Genomic DNA, 25,737 nt, shown 5'->3' on the forward strand with positions numbered 1-25,737 from the left:
AATCAGCACATCATTAAAAAATTTCCTTCTTCATAAATAAAATCTAATTAGAAAGGTAAAAAGTTGAATTAACGCATAAAGACTATTGACGTAAAATCACAGACATCTTAGTGTACCCCGAATGTGAGTATCGTTACCATGTACATAGCTATTACCTACATTGCGATGCTAATGTCTCCGCTAGTCCTATCGCCGATACTAATGACCACTTAAAAAGCCTTTGAATGATCAAAATGAAGGTCAAGATTTGTATTGACTATTACTCTGTATGGCAGAGTACTAACGCCCCTTCGCTCTTACCCAGGCTTACGATAACTATGTATTCATAACCCATAACTTTATCAAAGGAATCGTTTCTTAAGGACCTCTAACTATGACAATACTCGCTTATAGACTGACCCCACCCGATAGAGTGCATGAGTAGATGAAATCTAATTAAAAAACGTTGACTTCCTGAGAATATTCTGAAGCACGTTTTCATCAATTCTATTATTGATTCAAAGCCTCTTTCATATATGTGCTTTTGGTACATGTAGCAAACTGTGTGCAAAAAGCCACAATTGAGAAACAAGCCTCTTAGTGGAGGTTAGAGTCTTAACAAACGAGTGTACGCTGACTGAATTAATATTGTGTGTTGTGGCGAGTGATAGACTGAGAACAGACAAATATGAATGACAGAGAAAATATCAGAGTAAATCATGCGTACAGATTTTAAACATATCCCTTAGTTTACTGCTGGGCTGTAGAAAAAGTCCCCTATAGCTTATTTACATCGTACACGAGATGTACATTAAATCCGAATTATTCGCCTCGATGAATTTATTACACGGTGAACGACGACAGCGCTGATTGGTCAATACCGCGAGGTAGGCGTGGCCTAGAGACAGTGTCGCTGAGGTGCGAGTAGATATGGTCAGAGATAGGCACTGACTGGCGGCTGTGACACATGTGTTTAAACCTTGTGTATACTATACTTTGATACATTATCACAGACACCGGGACATGAACACACAAACTTAAAATATTTATGTAGACTCGGCGACAGTTACATAAATGGGCTTACAGTGAAGAAGGTAAAGTACACTTAATTACACACACGACTAGAAAGATTAATTAACGATATATCTCCAAACTGTTTTTTAATTAAACAGTAATGTATTTATTTTCTCTATTTACAGACTGTATTCTGAGGAAGCATGTTGTACTGAACTCGCTGACAAAATTTCGGGGATTTTAAACACTGAAACGGACTTAAACGATGGATGTGGTACGATTTCTGAGTTTGGATTTAATTTTTATGTGTGTTTTGTTCACGTGCGTGGCCCCGGGGGTAGAGGGGAAGGATGTCGCTTATTCTTTATTGGAAGAAGAACAAGCTAACTTCTATCTCGGAAATGTTGCTGATGATGCTGACCTAGTCTCCGAAGCTGCGAATCCTGCGGACCTCAATTCCATGAAGTATAGTTTCCTAACACAAGGTAATACAATGGTTTCACTGTTTCATATTAATGAGAGACAGAGTTCTTTGTATACCGCCACGAAACTAGACAGAGAACAGTTATGTGAATTCAAGGAGGAATGTATATTGGAGTTAGAGGTGATTGCAAGATCTACATCTGGGAGTTTATACAAGAAAATCAAAGTTTCTATAACCCTTTTGGATATTAACGACAATTCTCCATCCTTTTCTGTGCCTTCTATAACACGTGACATTTCGGAGGGGTCCCTCACGGGGTTTTACATCCCCATAGAGGCCGCTAAGGATGCTGATACTGGTAACTATTCAATTCAGGATTACACTTTAGAACCCCCAACTTCCCCCTTCACTGTCGGGTACCAGGAATTCGTTGACGGAAGCTACAGTGTCCGAATTGTCTTGAACGGAAAGCTAGACAGAGAAACCACAAGCTCATATAAAGTGAACGTTATAGCAAGGGACGGAGGCGAACCCCCTAAGACAGGGGCTCTGGAGGTAGCCATTGATGTTTTGGACATTAATGATAATCGTCCAAGGTTCAGTACCCAGATGTACAACGTCACTGTCAACGAAGATGTCGCTGTTAACACGACTATCACTACGGTTTTCGCTGATGACCCCGACCAAGATGGGAATGGAAGAGTAACCTACAAACTAAGTCCAAACCAGGCCGAGAAGATTCCTACACTATTTGCTATGAACGAGTCTACTGGTGATGTCATCATTATCGGGTCTCTCATTTACGAACCAGGCAAGAGTTATACTATAATCGTAGAGGCGTCAGACAATGCAATGCAGCCTTTGTTATCACAGGCAAAGGTGTTCATCCATGTCTTGGATGTACACAACAACCCGCCTGAGATCAGTATAGACCCCTCTTTCCAATACGGAAGACTCCGAGATCCTGGAGAACGCGCTACTCAATACGGCTGTGGCACATATTACCATCTTTGACCCCGACACCGGTATGAATGGCATTGTGAACTGCTCTGTCATTAACAGTGATAAGTTCACACTGCAAAAGTTCGCGGTTCACGAGTACAAAGTGGTGCTGTACCAGCCTCTGAACCGCGAGATCAAGGACAGATACGAGGTGACAGTTCACTGCCACGATACTGGAACACCACAGCTTAATGCTTCCTCCATGTTTATTGTTCACGTGATGGATATCAACGACAATACACCCAAGTTTACACAACAGCAGTACTTCATCAGCGTCCAAGAGAATAAATCTCTGACCTCTAGTGTGATGCAGGTAGCTGCCAATGACTTCGACAACGGTAAGAATGCAGAAATAGAGTTTTCTTTAGATTCCGAGGGACAGAAATATTTCAGCATTGGAGAAACGTCTGGAGTTATATCTGTAAATTCTGCTTTGGACCGAGAAACTGTAACTCAGATTACGTTCACTGTTTTTGCGGCGGACAAAGGCTCACCAAGTCTGACCGGAAGTGCCCAGGTGAAGATGTATATTACAGATGTTAACGACAATAAGCCTGAATTTATTGAAAGTGCATTTGAATACAACTTGGAGGAAAACAACCACGTGAATGTCAGTATTGGCGTATTGGTGGCGAATGATAAAGATGATGGTAACAATAGCCAGGTAACATACTTCCTCCATCCTAACTATCACGCGGGAATTCCCTTCTCTATCTTGCCAAACGGAAGTGTCATAGCAACCCAGGTTATTGATCGTGAAGCGAAAGCGAGGTACGACTTCACCGTCATCGCTGAAGACTTGGGAACTCCGTCCCTGCGAAACTCCGCGCACGTGACGGTGTTCGTTTTGGATGTCAATGATAATAATCCTGAGTTTGTTTTCCCTAACGCTCACAATAACACAGTGGTCATCTCGTATCAAACACCGGTCAATACTATAGTGTCCACTGTCGAAACGAGGGATATTGACGATGGAATGAACTCAAAGGTGACTTATTTTATGAAGGATAAAAATTTCTCTCATATTTTTAAATTGAATAATCTTTCGGGACGTATTGTATTGGATAAGGTTTTGACAGTTTCTGATGCGAAGAAATACACATTCGGAATCATTGCCCAGGACAAGGGAACCCCTCCCAGGATTAACGAGATTGCCATGTCCATCGTTGTCACTACCCAGGGATTAGGTGGTGACGTCACACCACCGGAAGAGAATCGTCAGTATTTCCTTATCGCTGTAGCTATTTCCTGTGTAACTGCTGTCATCGCTATTGTCATCATACTGACCATCTGCCTTATTAAACGAGCTGATAGAATAAAGCAAAAATATTCCGAGTCGAAAGATCATTCGGATGGACCTCGAGGGAGACAGGAAACGAGAAAGAAAGTCAGCTTCAGTAACAATGATCGAGTCATGACGACTATGCCCGGGGGTCGGTCCAGCGTTTCCGAGAGTCACCTGTATCCTGAACTACCCACGGGGTCTATCCAGGTAAGTTATTGTTATTTTACCTGTTTAACTCCACTATCTTACCTGTTATCAGGTACGTGATAAATTGTTCTACATAGGAATTACTGCCTTAAGCCTCTTCAGGTAATATCCAATGTTTGGTATCATGTCACCAAACATTGGATCAACACTAATTTATGTGACCTGTCAGTTCCGGCCATGGGGGAACATGTCCTTATTGAAAAGAGTGAAATATACAAATGGTCCTATCATAAAACGATAATGATATTATCCTATCATCTTCATGTCATCCAATCGTAGACATCATCTAAATCCTCTCATCTTATCGTATGACACCAGGCTTCTGAGACCTGCCAATATATCATGACAGTAACGTCACATTTTAGCGCATTTGTTAAAATAATTCTCATAATTAGAAATATATTCTTCATGAAGTCAGTCGCATTTCGCCAAGAAACAATTCTTTCCAGTAGAATATTATCTGAAGAGTCCGCATCTATCGCATTCCTGCATTGCAGATTATATCAGCTGGCAATATAATGTAATATTGACACAAACCTTATCCAAATTGTTTTATTAAGATTTCATTGAAAACTTCATTATTTTGAAGAAGGCATTTTGATTAATTTGAGAGGAAGAAAGTTTAAACAGTACAACCTACAAGTCTATAACTCTCTTGAACCAGTGCATTAAGACCACGCTTTACTCAGAGATTTATAACGATGATGCATTTAAAATTCTTGAAGTCCAATGCAAGAACAAATTTGTCTATTTAGATTAAAACGTGAAACGCACTTATCTATCATAACAAGTAGTTAGTTATATTGTGAAATATCGATATTTACTTAGGACATATCTGACCGACTTTAAAACCTTCTAAGAATGAAGACATTCCTCTAGATAGGTGACTGGGATCCTTAATTTAATACTAACGAGAATTTTTTTTCATTTAACCTCTATCTTGATTTAAAATTATGGTCACAGCATAATGCTACAAGGATAGGTTAAATGTGTAGGCTTTTACACAGAGTCCCTCCAGGGTCAGTTCGAGATACTATCTCTACCTACTCATCTACTGAGAATGTTTGCCATACCCGTAAATAATCGTAATAGATGACTATACCAATTTATGATACATTTAAAACTTACTCTTGATGAAACCTGTCAAAATGATTTAAAACAGCATGTCTTAACTGTTTTTTACATGTTCGACATGTTTTTACTTATAAAAAACTCATCTACCGAGAATGTTGCCATACCCGTTAACAATCGTAATATATGAGTACACCAATTTATCATACATTTAAATTATTCTTGATGAAACCTGTCAAAATGTTTTTAAAACAGTGTCTCTCATCTGATTTTTACATGTTCGACATGTTTTTACTTATAAAAAACTCATCTACCCAGAATGTTGCCATACCCGTTAACAATCGTAATATATGAATACAACAATTTATCATACATTTAAACTTATTCTTGATGGAACCTGTCAAAATGTTTTTAAAACAGCATGTCTCACCAGTTGTTTTATATATTTGACATGGTTTTTTTTCTTATAAAATAGCAATGATGTACCTGTATTTTTATGGTCATCTGTAACAGATATAACTGTTCCATTACCCTACAGTGTACATGTAGCTATGTTCCTTTCATACACCGTGACAAATATGCCAAATCATCTGTAAGAAATGTTTTATGACAAAAATGATTGATGATTGATCATATATGTATAGTTGGTTTATGAATTATAGATTATGAATAATTTAAATCACATCCACATTTCAAATACATTTTCAATTTCATGTCATATAAAAAAGAAACGTCTGTCCTTCTTTAAATTTTTTTATTTTCATTATAGTTTGCCGGTATTGTAAATGATGAAACTGTCAATTTGAAGACACATATTACATATATAAATAGATATAAATATTTATGCCAAATCACGTTTTGCTTAGATTTACATATATCATATCTTAATTCTTTTTGCAATTTTTATCTCTGTAGTTGATACAAAGTAATATTAATCAAAAATATTATATCTCAGCCCTTAATTAATATACATACTAAACACATAATTTTATGTAATATATGATGTATTTATTTATGCTAGAATGTTACAAAAAGAAATTTTGAAGTTCTAACATATTGATCTGATACGAGGATACCATGCATAGTTTTAGGAGTTTTTATGAAAACAAGTATGAGTATTGAATTTCGATTAAAATTTACAGACATATTCAACAATGTGCATAAAAGTGAACAAATTAAAAGTAAGCAGCTTAAACTTGTCAAAATATTGTGATTCATCTTAAATCGCTGTCTCCAGCCATCACCTGATAAAGAATGGGTCAGCAGCTCTCAATATGGGTGATAATCATGCACAGAGGGATCATATCTGTTGCAAGACACCCCCCTATGATGTAAAATTCACTACCCCACATGTGCGAGGTGTCAGAATGTTTAAAGAAAACACGGCTATAATGGCTTCATTTTGTCCGATTTACTTAAGGTCCAGTCGCGTTCATCGTGACCCGTAGGTAAACAATCCCATGTTTAGATGGCCGAAAAATCCAATTTCTATTAAACGAAGAAAAGAATAGGCTGGAAATTTGAAGCGGTGTCTCATAAATCCCCACCTGCCTGGTGGTGCGGAAGACAATGGGTATGATTTACCTGGGTGCTCTATCCATTCTGTCCACCCGATCAAGGCATTTCCCATTTATATCCCATTCACTAGATCCCATAAATGTCTTGGAAAATGGAGTAATCATCCCACTCTCTCCCCACCAACCCGCCTATTTACAAGACAGGATAGATGCCTATGCTGGTGATTCATTGTACGTGACTGTTATCCAATTCGACAATTTGATCATTCCCCCCTCCCATATCAAGTTTGATTCCATTCACTGGGTACATATCGTACTCAGTTATACTCCGTAGAACCCACAAAACATCTCCGAGATTAAACGATCGCACAAAATATAAGAATTATGCACAAATATTTCTTGTGTGAGTAAAAACAGTTTAGAATTATACACAAATGTTTCTTGGGTGAGTAAAGACAGTTTAGAAATCACAGAATGTCACTCAAGTTATTTTTGTTTGAGAGTAAGCGCAAGTTGACAAACCTAATGATGAGTAGATCTATATGGGTGGCACCTCAGGGATGCCTATCGGTATGACAAGGACGTTGTCTTCTATGTATGGACCAGTTTTCTAGTTTCAGGCTACATGCTCGGGTATTGTTACCCTGCCAAAGAAATAAAACAGAGGGACTTCACGGAACATTCCGGAGTTTAGTGCCCGTAACTTATAAAACACCCTTTCTAGGGAGTTTGCTTTGATGTAGCATGCGTCTTTATTGGATTGTGTAATCGAAAAGTTCGACTGAATTGAATAAAATGTATCAATTCGACATAAGCTGGATGAACACAATATATCGCGGTTAAGATTATGTGGACTAGAACTTCTTCATTGTCATCAGAATACTGGGAAAGGAACACCCCTTGCCTCTCTTAATCATTAAAATCGTTACTAAGAATTTGCCGTAAAATCAAAATTACATTTTAATGAACATAGATGGTGATATTAACATTTTAAAGTAGACCTCGCGCCAAACTGACGCTTCGACGTAATGGTCAAGTCCTGACGCAATGACCAGAGGTCAAATACTAGTAGATTTCATGATTAATACCTCTGACTACCATAGTTGTCATTGCTGATAAATGGCTTTCCAGTTCGTACCTCTAAATTGTTGAAGTGTCAACCAAAGTCACTGAACCAGATGATAATTATTTTATATATCTTTTCTTCACGAGAGTTCTCGCCCTACAAATCCATTGGCGGCTCATTACTCGAGTTTTCATTGCTAATTTGTGTGATGTGTGGTCATATTTGGTTCTCTAAGTTTATTTTTCTTGACAGCGATGGAGATTTTATCAAACATAAACTGTTTACTCATGGCTTCTCAAGTGTTGCTAATTGGAGACCATTTCAAATACGGTCTATAATCATTGTGATGGGTCAGGTTTTCCTTCCCTTATTACCCAAGGAAAGCGAGAGTGTCAGAAGCCGGGTAGTCGGACTTCATAACCGGAACTCGTGTTTCGTGTGTTATATGACACCCGTCACTCACATTAGAAACATTCCTCGCGTAAAACTCAAAATATGGTGACAGACCATGACGCAGGCAAGACGATTCCTTTCATAACTAACTGCTAGAACTAAGGTGTTTCTCGTGTGTTTGTGAAATAAAAGACATTTTTAATCTTTTGTTGAAAAATAGCGTAGCATCCAGTGAATGTCAGTGATTAGCAGAGTTTTGCAAGTGTCAGCGACTAATGACTAGGATTAATGTTAGGTGAACATGCAAACGTTTTTACTGGATTATCTGTGGTCAAAACGCCCAGGAGCGAACACTCTAAGTGCTTTGACTTCCTTTAAAAACTTTAAAGATTTAAAAATGCAGTTTAAATATTGTCCCTGGTGCACTTATAACAGCTCATACTTGAATCTCTAATCTTGCCAACTAATATAATTTCATTTAAATTCTTTATAAAATTCCCTTGGGTAATTTAGTTACATCGTCTTAAATGCAAGACTGAAAAGGATTTTGAGACCGTGATAATGCTTAACAATATTGGTGAATCATATTACACGTTGAATAGTAGTCAGAACACCTACTTTATGAAGACAAACAATTTTATAATTATAAACGTACAGCCTGGGTCCTTTAAGAGAGAGATAAGACCTATTTCCTTTGTTTACTCAACACATTACAATGGTATATATGATATAATGAATGCACTCAATGAATTGTTGGTAAACAATAACATGTAACGACCTTTTCCGATTGTCGTGCCTTTTTGTTATGGTTTGTGTTGCGAATATAAAGGGGAACTATTAACAGCAGCTACTGTAAATAGAGATATTTTGGCGAGCTCAAATTTCCTCGAACTATCGACATTTTACAGAGAAGAGCTATGACCGACTGACATAAAAACTATATATAAATCATGATAAAACCATATGCAAGTGCTGTTAATAACGCAATTATAAATTAACGTCTTATTTATGCGCGAAACTGTCTAAAGAAATAGTTTATATAGCCACATAAATACTAGGTCTCTAGTTTACAGTAATATAATTTTCATTATCAAATTATTCTTTATGCAATGATTTATTTTTGAAAATAATACATATGTATTAATTATGGAAGGAATATTACGCTTGTTAATTAGACTGTACATATATCAATCGTCGTATTAATTGCGGAAACATCTGGAATATAATATCAATCATTTATATGGTCATTTTAGTTCACGTTTTTACGTTTTAATTCAAAACTCGAAGACGAACGTAATATTTTTCTATAACCAGTAAGGACATTTTATCATAATTATATTGGTCTCGTGGGAAATATAAATTATGCGCATTTGTTTATTTCATGGTAACTTTTAAGCTCACAATTATCTAGCATACCTAGGTATTTACAATTTTCTCGCATAGATTCCATTCTTAATTTGTTATATTATTGTTAATATTTAATAAATCATTAATATAAACATGTTATACCCAATATTTAACTCCTAAAATACACCTGTTCTCATATATCACTCTGTTAAAACATGCCTGGATTATATATAATATTAATACGCTTTTTCAGCTGTCGCCGAGCAGATTTCGTACATATCAGAAAAGTAAACACTTCTTATTAATACCCTGTGTCAATAATATCTAATATAGCTCTTATTGAATATTGTATCTATTAATGGACGATATTTGTCGTAAAACCCTATTCATATGACTGTACTTGGATATTGGGATTAGTATAATATAATAAGTTAATAGATATGATTAAATTGGATACTTATATCTAAGTCGACGTTAACATTTAGACATATTCCCTCTAGAATAGCATGGGTGGTGATTTAATTACATAAATAAATGTGCCCTCTTCACCTTCGGAACCATTCATGCTTATGGGAAAGGAAAACCTAGGTGGTCTGTAGGATAGGGAGCGAGTAGTGATCACTATCGTGAAAATGCTTGAATGTTATTTTGAGATTTATTACACGATAACTCAAAATGGTCATGTCAATATTTAAAATTTGAAAAATCAAGGTTATTTCAAATATACCTACAGCAACTGACAGTCTTATACCACCGCGGTGATTATAAATACATCAAAGATTTAGCTTTATACAGAAAAATATGATCGAAACTTTGGAACTTAATAATGAAACAACATGTAAAAGGCTTTGATTCGCTTTGGTATGTGAGAGAGTTTACACCAATATAATGGTCCAATAAAAACACAACAGATGTTAGATTCAATATAAAATCTATTATACGCCATCTTAGACATGTACATGCCGGCTATTATACATACTCGGCAGACAATAACCAATATGGTTGACGAAGACTGATAGGTTTTCGATCAAGATCAAACCGTATATGGTAACCTGTGCTCGGAAATTGATTTTTCCCTTACAATAATATGACCGCGAGATGTCGGGTTTAACCGGTACGATGAATTAACAACTAATGTCAAAGTACCTAAACCAATAGAAGAAAGAACGTCTAAAGCTTCAAACAAATAACAGATCGTGTGTTACCTAATCGCCTGGAAAATCCTTTCTAAATGGTTACTGAGTAGATAGTCTATCTATCTCAGTGATATAGGAGGGTCCCTGCATTCGTAGAGGAAACGAAAGTGGGGGCCACTGCCCTTGATCTCAAGGGAACAAGATAGGGGAGGGACAATGCATTCCGGCACCGTCTAATGAATGCGCTTGGCTTTAACCCTTTTTACAGTGATGACTTGGTCTCGACTGGGACGTATTTAAATGACTTCGATAACATATACATGTATATAAAGTCAACCTGGGATATTTTGAAACCTATTTTAATTACCTTTAACGGTTTCTGTCTATTTAACGTATTTACTTTGGGGGCTAAAGCAAATGTAACCGTACGTTTAATTGGTAAAGTGATATTTTAACGAGTTTTAGTTTTAAATTCTTTTTACAATTGGCGACGTTCATCTTTCTGTGTCTGTCTGAGGTAGTGTTTTGTAACACAAATGCAGATATGCGTACACATTAAACAAAGCGACGGTAGTCAAGATCAACCAATGTGTGGAGGCTTAGCAAGGCAATAATTCGTTGGTTATTGTTTCAACATATCAAGGTTATATAGTAAAATATAAATTACCCACTCTTTATGCATCGAGGTTAAATATACACTGCATAATTGTTGTCAAATAAAATAATATTTAAACTAACAACACATTTATTATGGTCGCTCTACGAAATATCAATGAATATATCTCAAAAACTTATTTTTTCCTGATATCGTGAGAAATCAATTAAAGACATGTATTGAGTGTATGATTTTATATATAAAAAAAAATGATAATGAAACCCGCTGTTTCAGAAAGGTAATTGCGTTATTCATATATAAATCTGTTAGTGCAAACATTGAACGGTGATATTGCTTTAATATCAAATCGTCGAGAAACAGTTTCAATGACACGACATAAAGCAATTAACTCATGATCATAATGAAAACTAGCTTGTGTTATCTGATTTAATATGCTGATCTGTGATTTGACTCATTTAGTAGAACATGTAATTACACGTAATACGCCGGTAATGCAAAACACATACTGATAAAGTCTGTATTAGTAATGAAAATGTCGGGTGCTTGAAGTGCTAACATCCATTCACTGAGCAATTATCTCAATTATCCCGAACATGTCCGCGGTATCTCAAACGAAAGCATTCTGAATATTTACGTCTGTCCTGGACACCTTCAGTGAGATAGAAAATTGGTGAAATATGATACCAACATTTGCTATCTTGTCCCATCACAAAATACCCGTTCACGTGATATAGGGGTCACAGGGTTCTCCGTTAGTTGTATATATATCGTATGTGAAGATGGGGGATTGGTATTCAATTCTACAATGTAATACATAAACACGCAACAGGGTACAGCCGATTTGCATAAGTCACTGGTATACCATTACTTATATCAGCTAAAAGTACATGGTGTTGAGTAATTTGAATTGACACCGAAAGATACCTCTCTGATACATCTCTAGTTTGTTAATAGGCAATGTGTGTATTTAATTGATAAAAACGTATGTTATGCAGATTATTACGTAAGAAAAACAATTAAAACGTAAATTAAGAATGAAGTATGTTCTTTTGTGGGATTGTACAATAGACATAACGTATTATAACACTTTGAGTTAGATACAGTAAAGCCAAAAATGAATTTAATATAGACAAATAGTGAGGAAAAGAAAATCAAACCTTTATGAATTGTTTACTTCCTGGAACAGGATCAACATTTCAATTAGTCAAGACGAGGATTTAGGTCACAAATAGATCAGGTATGTTAGTTGCGCTTGCTAAGCACTGGATGTTTACTATTATATTTACTCGGGGTAAGCTACCATACAGTAGCCAGGACTTCAAACCCCCTAACATGGAACGTGTCTTTGGGTCCCGCCAGACCTCCTCACCGAACATAAACACACACAGTACTATCAAAGACAACAGGCAATGGCAAAGATATTCAAATAAAGTCTCTAAACACAGATTATAGTGGTTATAGATCCACAGGAGGTACTATGGCGGATATCTTAACTTAAAGGTAACATTAGGAGTGGCACTCAAGCTGTTATCTTCTCTGCTGGTAAATACGGAATCAAATGAAAAGTGTGATGTCATCATGCTGTGTATTTGGTGACAGTTGTACTTCTGGGTGATAAATCGTCGCTCTGGTGTTGCGTAATACTGTAACTTAGTGTTAAAGATATTTAAATGTGTCTAGTTGTTTTGCCGGATAACTGAGGAACCTAGCAATTGTAGCTGATGTATCGTTCCTCGTGTTGAAATGAGATCTGGATATGTTGAACAGATGTCCTGCTATAACGACCAAGGTGAAAGAACTTGCTATAGGGGCGGGAGCAATGTGAAACATTTGTAAACACAAACAAAAATATTAAAATATGAACTAGAAAGAATCGATCCTCCTTTTTCAAACAGAAATATTAGCTAAAGGATATTGTGGTGTTTATTATAGCAGTTGGTATTCGACATCTGTTACCGATTCAAACAGAATATTTTGCTATTATATATAATGATAACGATTTCTGTGAGATCACATGATGAGGACTCACAGGAATTTTGTACAAACTCCAAACCCATAGTCCATATATATGATGATACGTACAATACATCTATGTGAACCATGGGTTAGGAATTTGTGTCAGCTCCCTGTGGGTGTATTCGTGGCGAGTATTTGAAGTTATATCAGAGATACAAATCTCGTACAAAGTCACGTGACTTTGTGTTGTTATAGATAAATTATATCAATATTGAATGATATTAACGTATAAAGACAAATAATACATACACAAAACTGAATTTTATCAAGCCCTGACAAATTTTGTCGAAACGTACTATAGAATATCATGTTTAACATGCAATTAATGCTTATAATTATAATATTATATCACTGCATAAATTTGCATATTGGGTTACCTTGGCTCTGACATGAATGGTATATACTGTCAATTTTGTTGCAGTATTTAGCCCAATTATTCAAAATTGATTGACGTAGATTTTACAAATTTGCAATTTGATATATTTGAATTGACTTAATCGTGAGCAATAAATCATAATGAAATGTGAACATGAGCGATTTAAGCTTACTCATATTGAGATCAATAAGATTGCGTAAAACTTTAATAGGTTTAAAGATTGAAACATAATTATTACAATATCATATTGCTGTTGCAGTTTTCATTATCTTTATAGATCTGTTGAAAATTCGTGTTTCAACTATTTACGTATTTGGGTATTACATTGATTATTTTGATATGTATAACTACACACATTAAATTATCACCATAATGTGGATTTATAGATTAGATATTCAGATTAATATTGTAGTTATACACTACTTTTAATTTATTATGCTAATATGTACAATATTTGTGTTTTGCAGGTGTCCTTGAAGAGTCCGGACCGTGGTCACGAGAGCGATAGTGGACAGGGAAGTCTGGACAGTGGCGATCGGCGACATCACCAGCTCACGAGCCTCCAGCTCCGCAACGCTCTACTGACCTCGCCCAGCGGCTCCAAGAATCGGTCAACCGTGTCACATATGGTAGGTAAACTTGTCGCCATCTGTCACACATAAACACGGGTATACCCTAGTTCAGACAAAGATGAGTTACAATATCGAATTCAATTTGTCAATAAATCTTGCATCTTTCTCCAGTTTACCAGTAACATATGCCAGAAATAATATTATCCGTCACTTTTAGGCAGCTACGCTGACGCTATTTAATGAATATATCTGCTGGAACCATATTTCAGACATTTTTTTGTTTGTTGAATCTCTCGCATCTTTTGCTGAACATATATGAATCTGAAAGGGCTTTATCTTAGGCAGTCACGCACTGTCATGTTTTATATGGCAATATGTGGTTTGTTAATCCTCTGCACTAGTCGCCTTTTGTGGTATTTCATTGTGCTAATAGCTCAAATGTTTCTATTTGATCGACTTCAGTTCAATGTGGGTTCTTTTGAAAGAAATAAAAATTATAATGTACATTTGCAAACCTTTTAACCTTTCATTTCCTTGGTAGTCTCTCATTACAATGCAAGATTAAACATTTCTAATAGAACATATTTGGATGGGCTGTCATCAAGTTCAATTTCAAAGAATTTATTTATACGTGATTATATGTCATTAATACCATATTGACCTTGTCTTTGTCCTCCAGTCGCCTCCCTTGTCAGGACTCATTACTCACCAGGAGGCGGATAACCATAGCGACCTGTCTGGCGAGGCAAACACAAGCGATAGTGGGCGTGGCGGTAGTGAGGATGAAATCAATACCAGCTGCATCCTTTCATATTCGGGAGACTTCGGTAAGTTTCGGAAATCGTGAACGTTGAATTAAAAACAAAATCCATCTTTTTCCAAGTGTGATGTTGTAGTTCTTCACATTTTAATTTTGTGAACTACTAAATTTTTCAGTGTTCACTACAAACATGATCAATATGATGAGTATATGCATGTTTTTCGGCGATTCAGTAGTCTTATTTCAAATTGCATTTATCAATACATTCTAGATAGCTATTTAATTGTGCATACAATTTATCGTTTTATGTTATACCTTAGGAGTATAATTTGAAGTCAAATGATTTAGAAAATAACCTACATGGGTATTAGATGAGATGAATAATGATATGAACTTGAAAAATTTACATATCAGTGATAACAGTGATAAAATTATGTATAGCAATTCAAATTCACAACATCTCAAAAACTATTTAAAAGAAATATACCGAGAATATTGCACAATGTTCTAATATTGACCAGAAATCAAAACATGGGTTTTAATGAATATTGCGAAGGAGATTTTAAACGTTTACACCATAGGGTTGTTAAGCGTGATTTCTAACACGAAAATAACACAGACTGACTAAGTTTCTGGAAAACTGACATGTTTTGCGTTAAGTGTCGATAGTTGATCGATGGATGAGGGTGAGCGAGTTTATCGTCCAGGTACATTTATACGTAGATGCTTCCGCCTAAACTCTATAACAAACTATCACTGATTCATATAATCCTCAGGCGCCTGAAGTGTATATTGGTCACATCAGGTATGGTTCTCTTAAATACCTTTCATATTTTTAATGTTTAATACAAATACGTATGCATAAGTATATAACATAATGTATATTGAAGTCAGAGAGTAGAAGTATGAAACAATATCATTTTTTTTCTGTTTGTGTTTGTGTTTTTTTCAAAATGAACGATCAGAAGCATTTTGGTTTAAGCTAATTTAAGCTGACAAATATATGAGTATCTGGAGCCCCGATATATACATAAGTTTATACACTAACGGCTAAAATTTTGACGACTGACATGACAAGGCGATGAGATCAAACACTCAAGCTGTATGTAGAGATGTACCTGGTATAAAGCTCTACAAGAGAGGGAGTTATGTTATTAACATGTAATTAACGGGGACATCTGATGATAACTGTCACATTAAGGAAAGTGGATGTTTAATATTCTAAATGTATCAAAGCAAAAAGATAACATACAAGAAATAAAATCATATTCGGAATATACGCATCAGCGATCACAAGAATCGCTAAGAGAATTTAAATTAATAAACATATATATATCTATTGACATAAGTGAATTAAGTTTGATATAATTCATGTTTGTACATGTGTAATTTTAATATTTGTTTCATCATCAGATAAATAAGTCTATGAAACTATGAATATATTATGATATATACGTTCTCTATATTCTTTTTTTAATTGTTCATAAATCCTGTTACCCTGACAGATATATTTCTAGTTGTTCCTTATAAATTATTTCTTATCCAATTCAAATATTGCGAGTGTGAATATCTAATAACGTTGTTTTTTTTTCTTTCTATGGTATCACAGATCACTTAGCCCACAGTCCTAGAGGAAAACGCACACCCAGAAGCTGTTCAAAAAATGCGGGCATGCGTGAAGATCTATTTCCGCTTCCGGAACATGATTATGGACAATTAAATCATATGAAGCCAACGCTAGCTCCGTTATCATTCGGGGATAGATTTTTTAATTATGAGAGTAATCAGGATGGACTTTCTCCCATAAAATTTGGAGGTGTGTCTCCAACCGGAAATTCATTTATACTCAGTGGAAACGACGACAGTACAACGACTTCCGGAAGTTACGTGTTGGATCACGAGGACGAATATGTTGATGTCGTGAGACCAAGCAGACAATGCATTGTATAACATCAGGTCCAAGGACCAAAACTGGTAAGTGGAACAAATATTTTGATGTATTGTCATTCAGTTAATTTAATAATTATACAATTATCTCACACGTGGTCAAAATGTCCCTGGAAAATGATAAATATTATGCCGTTATTGATCAAAACTTTATCCTCTAGTTCGACCATATTAACCTTTTAAGGAAAATAATAACTACTTAGCAAGATTTATAAATATTTTGATGAATTTGTTTGATGATTGGTTCATAAATGTTCCTTACCTTCCAGGTGGGTTTCGGGTATATTTCCTGTCTCCCATAACGATGTCCCATCGTGTCATTAGATTGCCGTCCAAACCACGCCTGCCAAAGTGCCAAGACATCACCGTCTATCCTAACGCCAAGTCGACTGCGGGGTCTGTTTCAAGATAGGTACGTAAATTACTCACTCGATGCCGAAGTATCTGTCTTTTAGGAAAAATAGGAAGAGTGAATTATCCTCTTGGTTGATGTAAGGTTATTCAACATCTACCACAATTTATTGTATTGTGGAAAAATAGTGAAACAGTACCAACCGAATAGTATAACCATGATTTTTTATACGGGTAATTTCGATATTAAATAATACGGATTGTACATATTAGTTAAATCAATTAGTTTATTCATTGAGATTATTCTTTACAATTCTGAGTGCATTTTACGTTAAATTACGCTACATTTTCTTTTCCTCTTTATCTGTATAATCGTTTTTATAATTTCAGAATGCAGAGGAAATGAAGGAAAAGGAACAAGATCAAATATGAATTAAATGTTTGAGGTATTTGTTCTCCTTTACATCACTGTGAGAATCAAACCCCGAATACGACAACAAGAGAATATCAAACTCGACATTGGCAGAGGAATGACGTCTGTCTTTTACCAATACAAGAAAATCCTGATTACTTTTATTCCTGGTGCTTGAATCACGAAGTAGAACATTAACTGTTTCAATGCATAATTTCCGAAACGATGGGACAATACTTCGTCTTGATGGTGCTAACAGACTTTTACGCATTCTTATGGATAATACAGTCCCTAGTTGTGTCTTATTGCAGTATTAAATGTGTTCAAGACTACAAGTGATAAACATTTACCCAATTTGTGCCAAACATATTTTGTGAGTGCTATGCTATATTATTGACAAACTCACAGTTGATCTCGTTTTTGTGTGGTTGTGCTGGATTTCAAAGGACATATTTTCAATATTGTTTACACGAACAAGTCATAATTAACTTTTTTCATATCAAAAATGTGTTTCAGGTCTAAAACCATTTTGAAATAATCTACAGGAAGATATGGAACCTAAATCGATCGCGAACCTTCTGCAATAGGTTTTAAGAAATATTTGTGAAATAATATAGAAAAGTGTACCACGACGTCAAAACTAAAGACAAAGGCTACAGCAAACGAATCGATATAAAATGCCGTAAACTTACATATTTTAGTGGTTATCTTCTTTCCGCACTGGAAGCTTTTAGCATTGCGCTAAATTACGATTAAGCTGGCTACAGATTCTACATTCTATTTCTATAGCAAATGATATTCGTGCGCTAAGATTAGAACGTTTACAGTAGGTTCAACAAGTATACATATTAAGACTATAGGTATTATTTAAGCTTATAGTTTTGGGCAATAATCTTTCATTTGAACCACATCAAAGTCGCTTCCAGGAGATGATAATTGTAAGTTATATAGGCACTTCAGTCGTTGCTGTTTCATTTCGCATTATCTTAATTTTTCTGATGTGCTGACGCTGTGGTATTTAATATTGAAAACATTTTACTGGTTCATTCTTCTTAATATTACTGAACATTAAAATGGCAAAATCATTCAAAGTAAATAGTTGTTAAGCTTATTGACATTTGCTTACATAATTGATCTTGGCATGATCAGTATGGTACAGTGTGTTAAAACGATTAGTTGTTGCATGAAGCTTTACTTAACAAAGATACACACTTTTCGAATCTGATTTGAAATTATGTCAATAACGATTTCTTCACAAACAAAGATGTCCGATCTTCCAACGTTAGATGTGAGAATAAGTGTGCCTATGCGAGAAAGTCGTTATATTGTGTGAGAATGAATTATATTTTTCTAAATGAAATTGAAAAACAAACTACATGTAATAACTTTTTTCAAGGGTTGTTATATTTGAAAAACCAATAAAATCTTATAAAAAATATCAAATGTTATTGTTAATTTTCAAGAGACGGTTCAGAAGGTGGCGTCATTCTATCGATGATGATGATGATGATGATTGATGATGATATTTCAGATACAAGAAGAAAGTGCTATATTAGTTACTATCGTACTTTGTCTGGTCGTATCAACATTAGCCTATCTAAACAAATATAAATAATTATAATACAGTACATATTTCATATGGCCCAAGGCAAACAAGACAATGATACACTTAAAGTATAGTGAATTCTGGTATTTTAAACACCACAAATATGTAGTTTATAATTTGTTTACTATAAAAGTTCATACACGTTTCACAAAACATATACTACTACATATATTTCAATTTCACGATTAATTCTTGGATGTGTTAACAAAAACTAGTCATATAATATTTTTTTGTCTAAACATTTTGCTAATCTTTTAAACTATGCAACTTCTCCATACATCGACTTAATATGATCAATTTTCGCTCTTAATATATCATGATTAAATCAACATATTGGTATGTTAATGTGTGCTTATTTATCCTGATGACACATTTAAATGATAGAGAGATATTTTAGAAAATTCAATTACAGTTTATTAGTACTGATATCAGCATAAAAATCCTATGATCAGGAATCCATGGTAAACCCATAATGTCTCACGTGACCTGTATAATAGGCCAGTGACCATATATGGTAGTATCTATGTCGGTATCAATCGGTTTAACATATTAAGCAAACTGTAGTGATTATATATGTAATATATTCTTTCGAAGGTAAAAGAAGATCAGTATCTAAACTAGCTGTTATTCTTTATAAAAGGAATTGATTTTCAAACACCTGTAAGTGTAGAGATTACATATTTAGTTTTTCTTTAATTGACAGTAAATAATCTTATATCGTCTTTATTTAACACGTGTCTAATCCTCCTAAAACACACCCCTGCCTTTGGTCATAAATTCGAGAATGACCTTGCTCAACCTCAGTAATGCTAGCTATGTGTAGTGTATCCCGATACTAAATATACAAAGTTCTTGATCTGCATTAAGGTAAATGGCCTGTCCTGAATTGAAGGGACGGGTCTTTAGTACATAACTGTATATGTAAATTCTGGACAAGCATAATCAGGTATCCACAAACTCTAAACAACAATTTAGACAAGATGAGACACAACACTAGATATATATAGATATATGGTTATCGTAAACAGCAAACAAAATATGGACATAGCTTCAATCTCAAATCTCTACTAGCACATACAAGACAATTCAGAAGACTAAGAGTAAAAAAATACATTCTATAAGATTCTGGGTCACTTTTCGAAAAGAAATATATTGATATTTATCTGTTTATTTTCAAAAGTACGAAGCCGGGAGACGTCAAAACAAAATTAACAAGACGGATGCCCACAGGAACACTAGAGGTGGACCATGTATTCCGCAAGGGAGAGCGTTTCTTGCACAAATCTGACCCATGCAACTATATGAATAGCGAATATGCTTCATACCGTACATTAAATCAACGTAAGGAGACTGATCATTGAAAAATAACAAATGAAAACCTATGGTATACCAAGATTTTGTCTTCAAATATTTATTCTTTCCTAAAAAAATCATACTTTCCTGATTTTTTTATTATGTCATCTATCAAGCGAATGTCTTGCTAAATGTTCTTGATAGATGTATGTACTGAATTTTGCAGGAGGTATCTAAACTGACATTATGAAGAAAATATCGACCTCTTCTTCATATAAATAGTGATTCCGAGCGAATAGCTATTAACAAAAAAACAAACAAACAAAATTCACAAAAACTGTGTTATTTATTACTGAAGAGCTCATTGTATCATTCTAAATTTTGCTTTTCCATTTTGTTTTCTCTTCTTGCCAATTTTTTGGAATGCCATCATTTCCGTTTGTTTGTATTTTCGAAACAATCACTTATTTACTTTTGGTCCTGACGTGTTGAACTATGCTATCTTATCATGAAGCAAAGTATTGGTTAATATATCTTCAGACAGAACCTTACCACGAAATGGATGGTTGTGATACATACATCTCTACAAAGAAGCCAATGACCTCATTCCAGGATTGTCGACAAACCCAAGTCATTACTTCACAACGTTAGCCAGCAGCTAAACACACTACTATAAAATATTCGAACTATGTTAGGAAATTGAAAACAACGTAGATATAATTGTTTTGATATTTAAATAAAACTATCGAATGGGCGTCAGTACAGAGTAGAGCACATTAACATATTACATATAAAATCATCACATCTGTCTTGACTAAATATAATGTATGATTTGGCGCACATCCCATCGCTCTAAACATATGTAAATTGATTGTACAAAGAAAATCGGCAAATGAAGACTATAATGGGTTTAATTGTTTATTAATGATATTCAGGTGTTCATTCATGCATGACCGCCGTTAAACTGTCAATGACATCGCTTTCTTAAATTGTTTACTAGGGAAAGTGAACAAATAATGCGTTGTTTTCCAGTTTAATCTTTTATATATATGTATACTTTATATAAATAGGCTGTTGTTAAGTGAACTATTTTATACTTATATTAACATCAATTTATTCTAAATCAAATTCACAGCATTTATAAACACGGGTTAAAATTTTCTCTTTGGTGTAAAAAGAAAACAAATTTGAAGACATTATTTGATTTTCATTATACATAATAGTCTTTAAATTACATGTTGAAGTGTGTACCTAGTTATTAAGAATTAATCAAGTGTGACGTTACTCTGCACGTGAGACATAATGACGTCACAGGCCATTAACCATACTCTCTAATAGGGCAATTAGTATTGAACGGTACTCGTTATTAGCCTGTAATAACCGAGATTATAAGGTTTATTAACCATGGGTATGTAACAACGTCAAAAACAGCAACTACAAGTTACTGATATTCACAACTGGGTACCTCGCACGGGACTATCGTCGGGTAATTTAGACATTACTAGTATCGTTAATGTGGACTAATCAGTAAGGTCATTGTTAAAATGTCAATGTTGTAATAATAATCCATACTATAGATTCACTGGCAATATGCAGTTTGATATTTTCAAACCCCTCTATCATGCGTCACGCAAATGGCAGTCAAAGGTCAAATTATCTAGCGTGTGCTTTACAATAAAAGTAATATGGCATGGTTTATTCCCAGGCTTGAGTCTGAAAGATCGTCGAGGTCATCAATGTCATTCAGCAGGTTTACGCATGAATGCCTATCAAATAATTTGAGATATCGAAATAAAATCTATATATTTTCTTGTTTAATGTAAATGTTAATGAAATTTATGTTGATGAAATTCCGCATTTAATGTAAATTTTCAGAACAGGTACCTATTCTAAAATAATCATTATATTCACAAATAGAGGTTTAAATTCAAACAACTCATATGCCATGTTCTTGTCAAAATGTGTCTGAACATATCAATTCCGTGATTAACATGATGAGATAATAAAACTCCTTCTAAAATTAATCTGTTTTCAATAGAAACATCTTTTCATAATCCAGATATTGTAAAATACTGTAATTATTAGCGAACTTAAGTCAAATCACATTTTACAAGCTTTTGTTTGCAGCATTCCTGGTAGCTCAGTACTGTTTGCAGTATATAGTATAGTATAATATACTGTACTGTACTCACCCATACAACATAAACAATGTCGCCATCTTGCCTTATTTCAGGTCAACTATTGATTTCAAATATATTTCATTCCATATATAAACAATTTACAAAAGGATTAGACGTATGTTCTCAAAACATATCAATATGCAAAACTTAGTGATGGCCTCATGGTAAACAGTCTATAACAATTCCAATGTGATATCTTAAACAAAGCAGAAAAAGAACGGTTAAAAAGGAAAAAAGAATCATAGAAGAAAGAGAGAGAAAGAAGGATACCTTCAAGAAACAAATGAAGAATGGCGGAAAGGTTTTGTTTTAAAAACACAAACAAGTGTTTACATAAGAATATATATTTTTCTCAAAATTCTAAATGACTTGTGACCTTTTCATATTTACTGCGGTATCATTTTTCACTAAATATTTTTCTATTCCATTCTTAGCAAATAATGCATCAAAGGTAATTTTTATTTGTTTTTGTCTTCATATGGGGAATAAAACGATTAAAATTGATTGCAGTTGTTCAGTAAAATCATGTTTGTGAGATTAATGTTTTCGCAAACTTCACACGGATATATGAGTTGCGTGCATTGCCCATGAACATGTTATACATGTAAAAACTTCCTTTCTCAGCACCTTTGCTATATAAAACAATGCATGTTACAGTATATATATATAGAATTACTGTGTATGTCATTCCTTTTGTATTTATCTGTATACCTATTCTGCATAAAGTATTCACCTGCGCGTTCTTTGTCTAATCTTAACATCTAAACAATGACGTTTAACATTGTATATCTTTCCTCGTTGCGTCGCGGTTCAATTCATATGTCTAAAAGATGTTTCGCATAACAATCATTTCTCTAAACTTCATACAATTTAACAGCTTGGTTATCACACTTGTGCATCTTATTTTTTTCTGAAGGAATATTTTGTTGCATTATTGACGATGCAGTCTGATGTAACTTATTGATTTGAGTTCCTGGTTAATTTTTTATTCTTTTGTTTTGTATTCTATATCAGGTATGATAGTACAATTACGTGATACCTCTACCTATACTTGCGGAAGGATAATTAATTTTTTTTTTTTTTGAATCTTTGGTTTTATCTATGAGTTAAAAGCAAAACATTAGGGTGGAGTAAAACATTTAGTCAACTTGAATGTGGATTCCTAATCATCAGACAAAATACAGATCCTAAAGATGCAAACATCAATGATATATTTCTTATTAAAATACATAATTGAATGGTGGAGTGGCAAACATTCAATTCACCTGGCCTGGGTTCGATTCCCAGATAGGACTGTTCTCAAGGTACTCTGGTTTCCTCTAATAGTTAGACCTCTCGCGTGCAACAAGAAGGATTGATATAATTTGGTGTGATTTATATCTTGTATACGTGATTTAAATATAAACCATAGAATGTGAAAAAGTACAATTTCTGCTATTGTAGTCTCCTTAACAAATTAGAAAACTTTTACGTCTTGGGTGCTAATCGTGACTGTGAGAAGGGAAACAACTCTCTTTCAGAAAGCCTACACTGGACATTTCGATGACAGGATACCAGTAGCGAAATACAGGATGACGCAATAATCGGGTTGTCAATCAAACAAAATATTTAAATCTATATATGACAATTTTAATCTAAAAAAATGCATATTCCTGTCACTTCATATTTTTCCCCCAAAATAATTGTCACGTCAATAGTATCATGATAGGTCGACTTAAAATAATTCAGTCGACTTTTCATTAAGCATATCTTGCTAAGGTGAAATACATAGCTAAATATGTCGCCTTAAGTTATCTCGACATTACAATGCCAGCTACTGTCATTGTTTAAGATAATTTTGGTGAGTTATACTAATCAAAGTGTCAAAAGCGTTCAGAGATGTTGCACGCGAGGGATTAAAAGTTAGGAATTATGAACGTGGTATATCAACACATTATTATTAGAACTAGGCTATATGTGAAAAAAAGTTTTCCCTCATGCGTCATAACTATTGTTTATTTTTAAAAAGTTCAGCAGTTAGAAAATTAGTCACATAGCCTTGTTATTTGACCTATGATTGTGTGATCTGATGTAACATGTAAATATTATATCATTGATAAATATATACATTGTATTATGTAAATGGTACATTTTAAAGGAATCTTTATTATATATTGAGTGATGTACAATTATATCTTTGAGTAAAACTGAAAGTTCAATTGTTATTGCGGCTTGCTCAGAGGGTCCAGCTTGTTTCGTATGAAATCGAGATATCTCATTACGTAGATGCAGGGTTCTAATTCATATCGTGTTTCGGTAGCAATATGTATCCATCTGCGGCAGATGTATTTGTTGTCTGCTTGAAGTTATTGAACAGTTTAAACGATATTCTGAGGCATACAACTGCACCCAACAATCGCCACCATGACGTTTTCGCATGGATATGCTATTTAAGTCAAGCTGAACAACTGTATGACAAATTCATGTAATCATTATCAGTTTAGAATAAATATATATTAATGTTTCTGTAACGATAATTCCAAATATCTTCGTTACCGTCAATTCTATTTGGTGTCCGCGACTTTCGCTATGCGTGGTCACATACACCACCAGATGTGTTTTTAAGTTCGTTAAAGATGTCCAATTTCAAACGTCTGAAAGCCTTTACTATGTCATTTATTTTCATGTAAGAATCGGTATGCACACGTGTAACCGATTTTCATTCACAAGAAACATTTTTTATAGGCCTGCATGCGATATGGCAACTACCAACCTCTTTGATGGCAATTAAATCAGTTACAGACACGTTTACGCCTCCATAACAAACACATTTTTGTCTAGACACCCCTGCAGTGCTCCGAGTGTAGACAGGTTTCCGAACAATAGTTAGATAATGATAATTTACACCATAAAGTTCAAATCCGTGTGTTGTTTCTCTTACTTGATCCCATTAGGACATTTATTGAAAAACAAATTGTTTTCAATAACATTACGAATTTTACAGACTCATTAGTGACTTGGGAAGTTATCTATTCGATAACGTAACAATTCTAAATCATGCTCACAGAGTCTAAACTTAGTATATATTATTATATTAGTTTTTCATTATATCATAATATTATATAGTCTTAAATTGACGTCGCTAATGTTATCTAACTATTTTTTTTTCAGTTGGAAGTCCTTTTTCA

At 34.4% G+C, this 25,737-nt stretch overlaps 1 protein-coding gene across 1 annotated transcript; it reads left to right on the forward strand.

The window, feature by feature from the left end:
• Positions 1-917: 917 nt before the first annotated feature.
• Positions 918-18,853, forward strand: LOC117329679 (protocadherin alpha-1-like). The gene is given in 8 exon segments (XM_033887753.1): positions 918-1,073; positions 1,179-2,350; positions 2,352-3,911; positions 13,917-14,078; positions 14,701-14,848; positions 16,391-16,755; positions 16,998-17,140; positions 17,470-18,853. Coding segments are annotated over 5 exon segments (3,303 nt in total). The 5' UTR covers positions 918-1,073; positions 1,179-1,258; the 3' UTR covers positions 16,732-16,755; positions 16,998-17,140; positions 17,470-18,853.
• Positions 18,854-25,737: the final 6,884 nt, after the last annotated feature.

This window comes from Pecten maximus, chromosome 6 (assembly GCF_902652985.1).
Source record: "Pecten maximus chromosome 6, xPecMax1.1, whole genome shotgun sequence".
In the NCBI taxonomy this organism is placed as follows: Eukaryota; Metazoa; Mollusca; class Bivalvia; order Pectinida; family Pectinidae; genus Pecten; species Pecten maximus.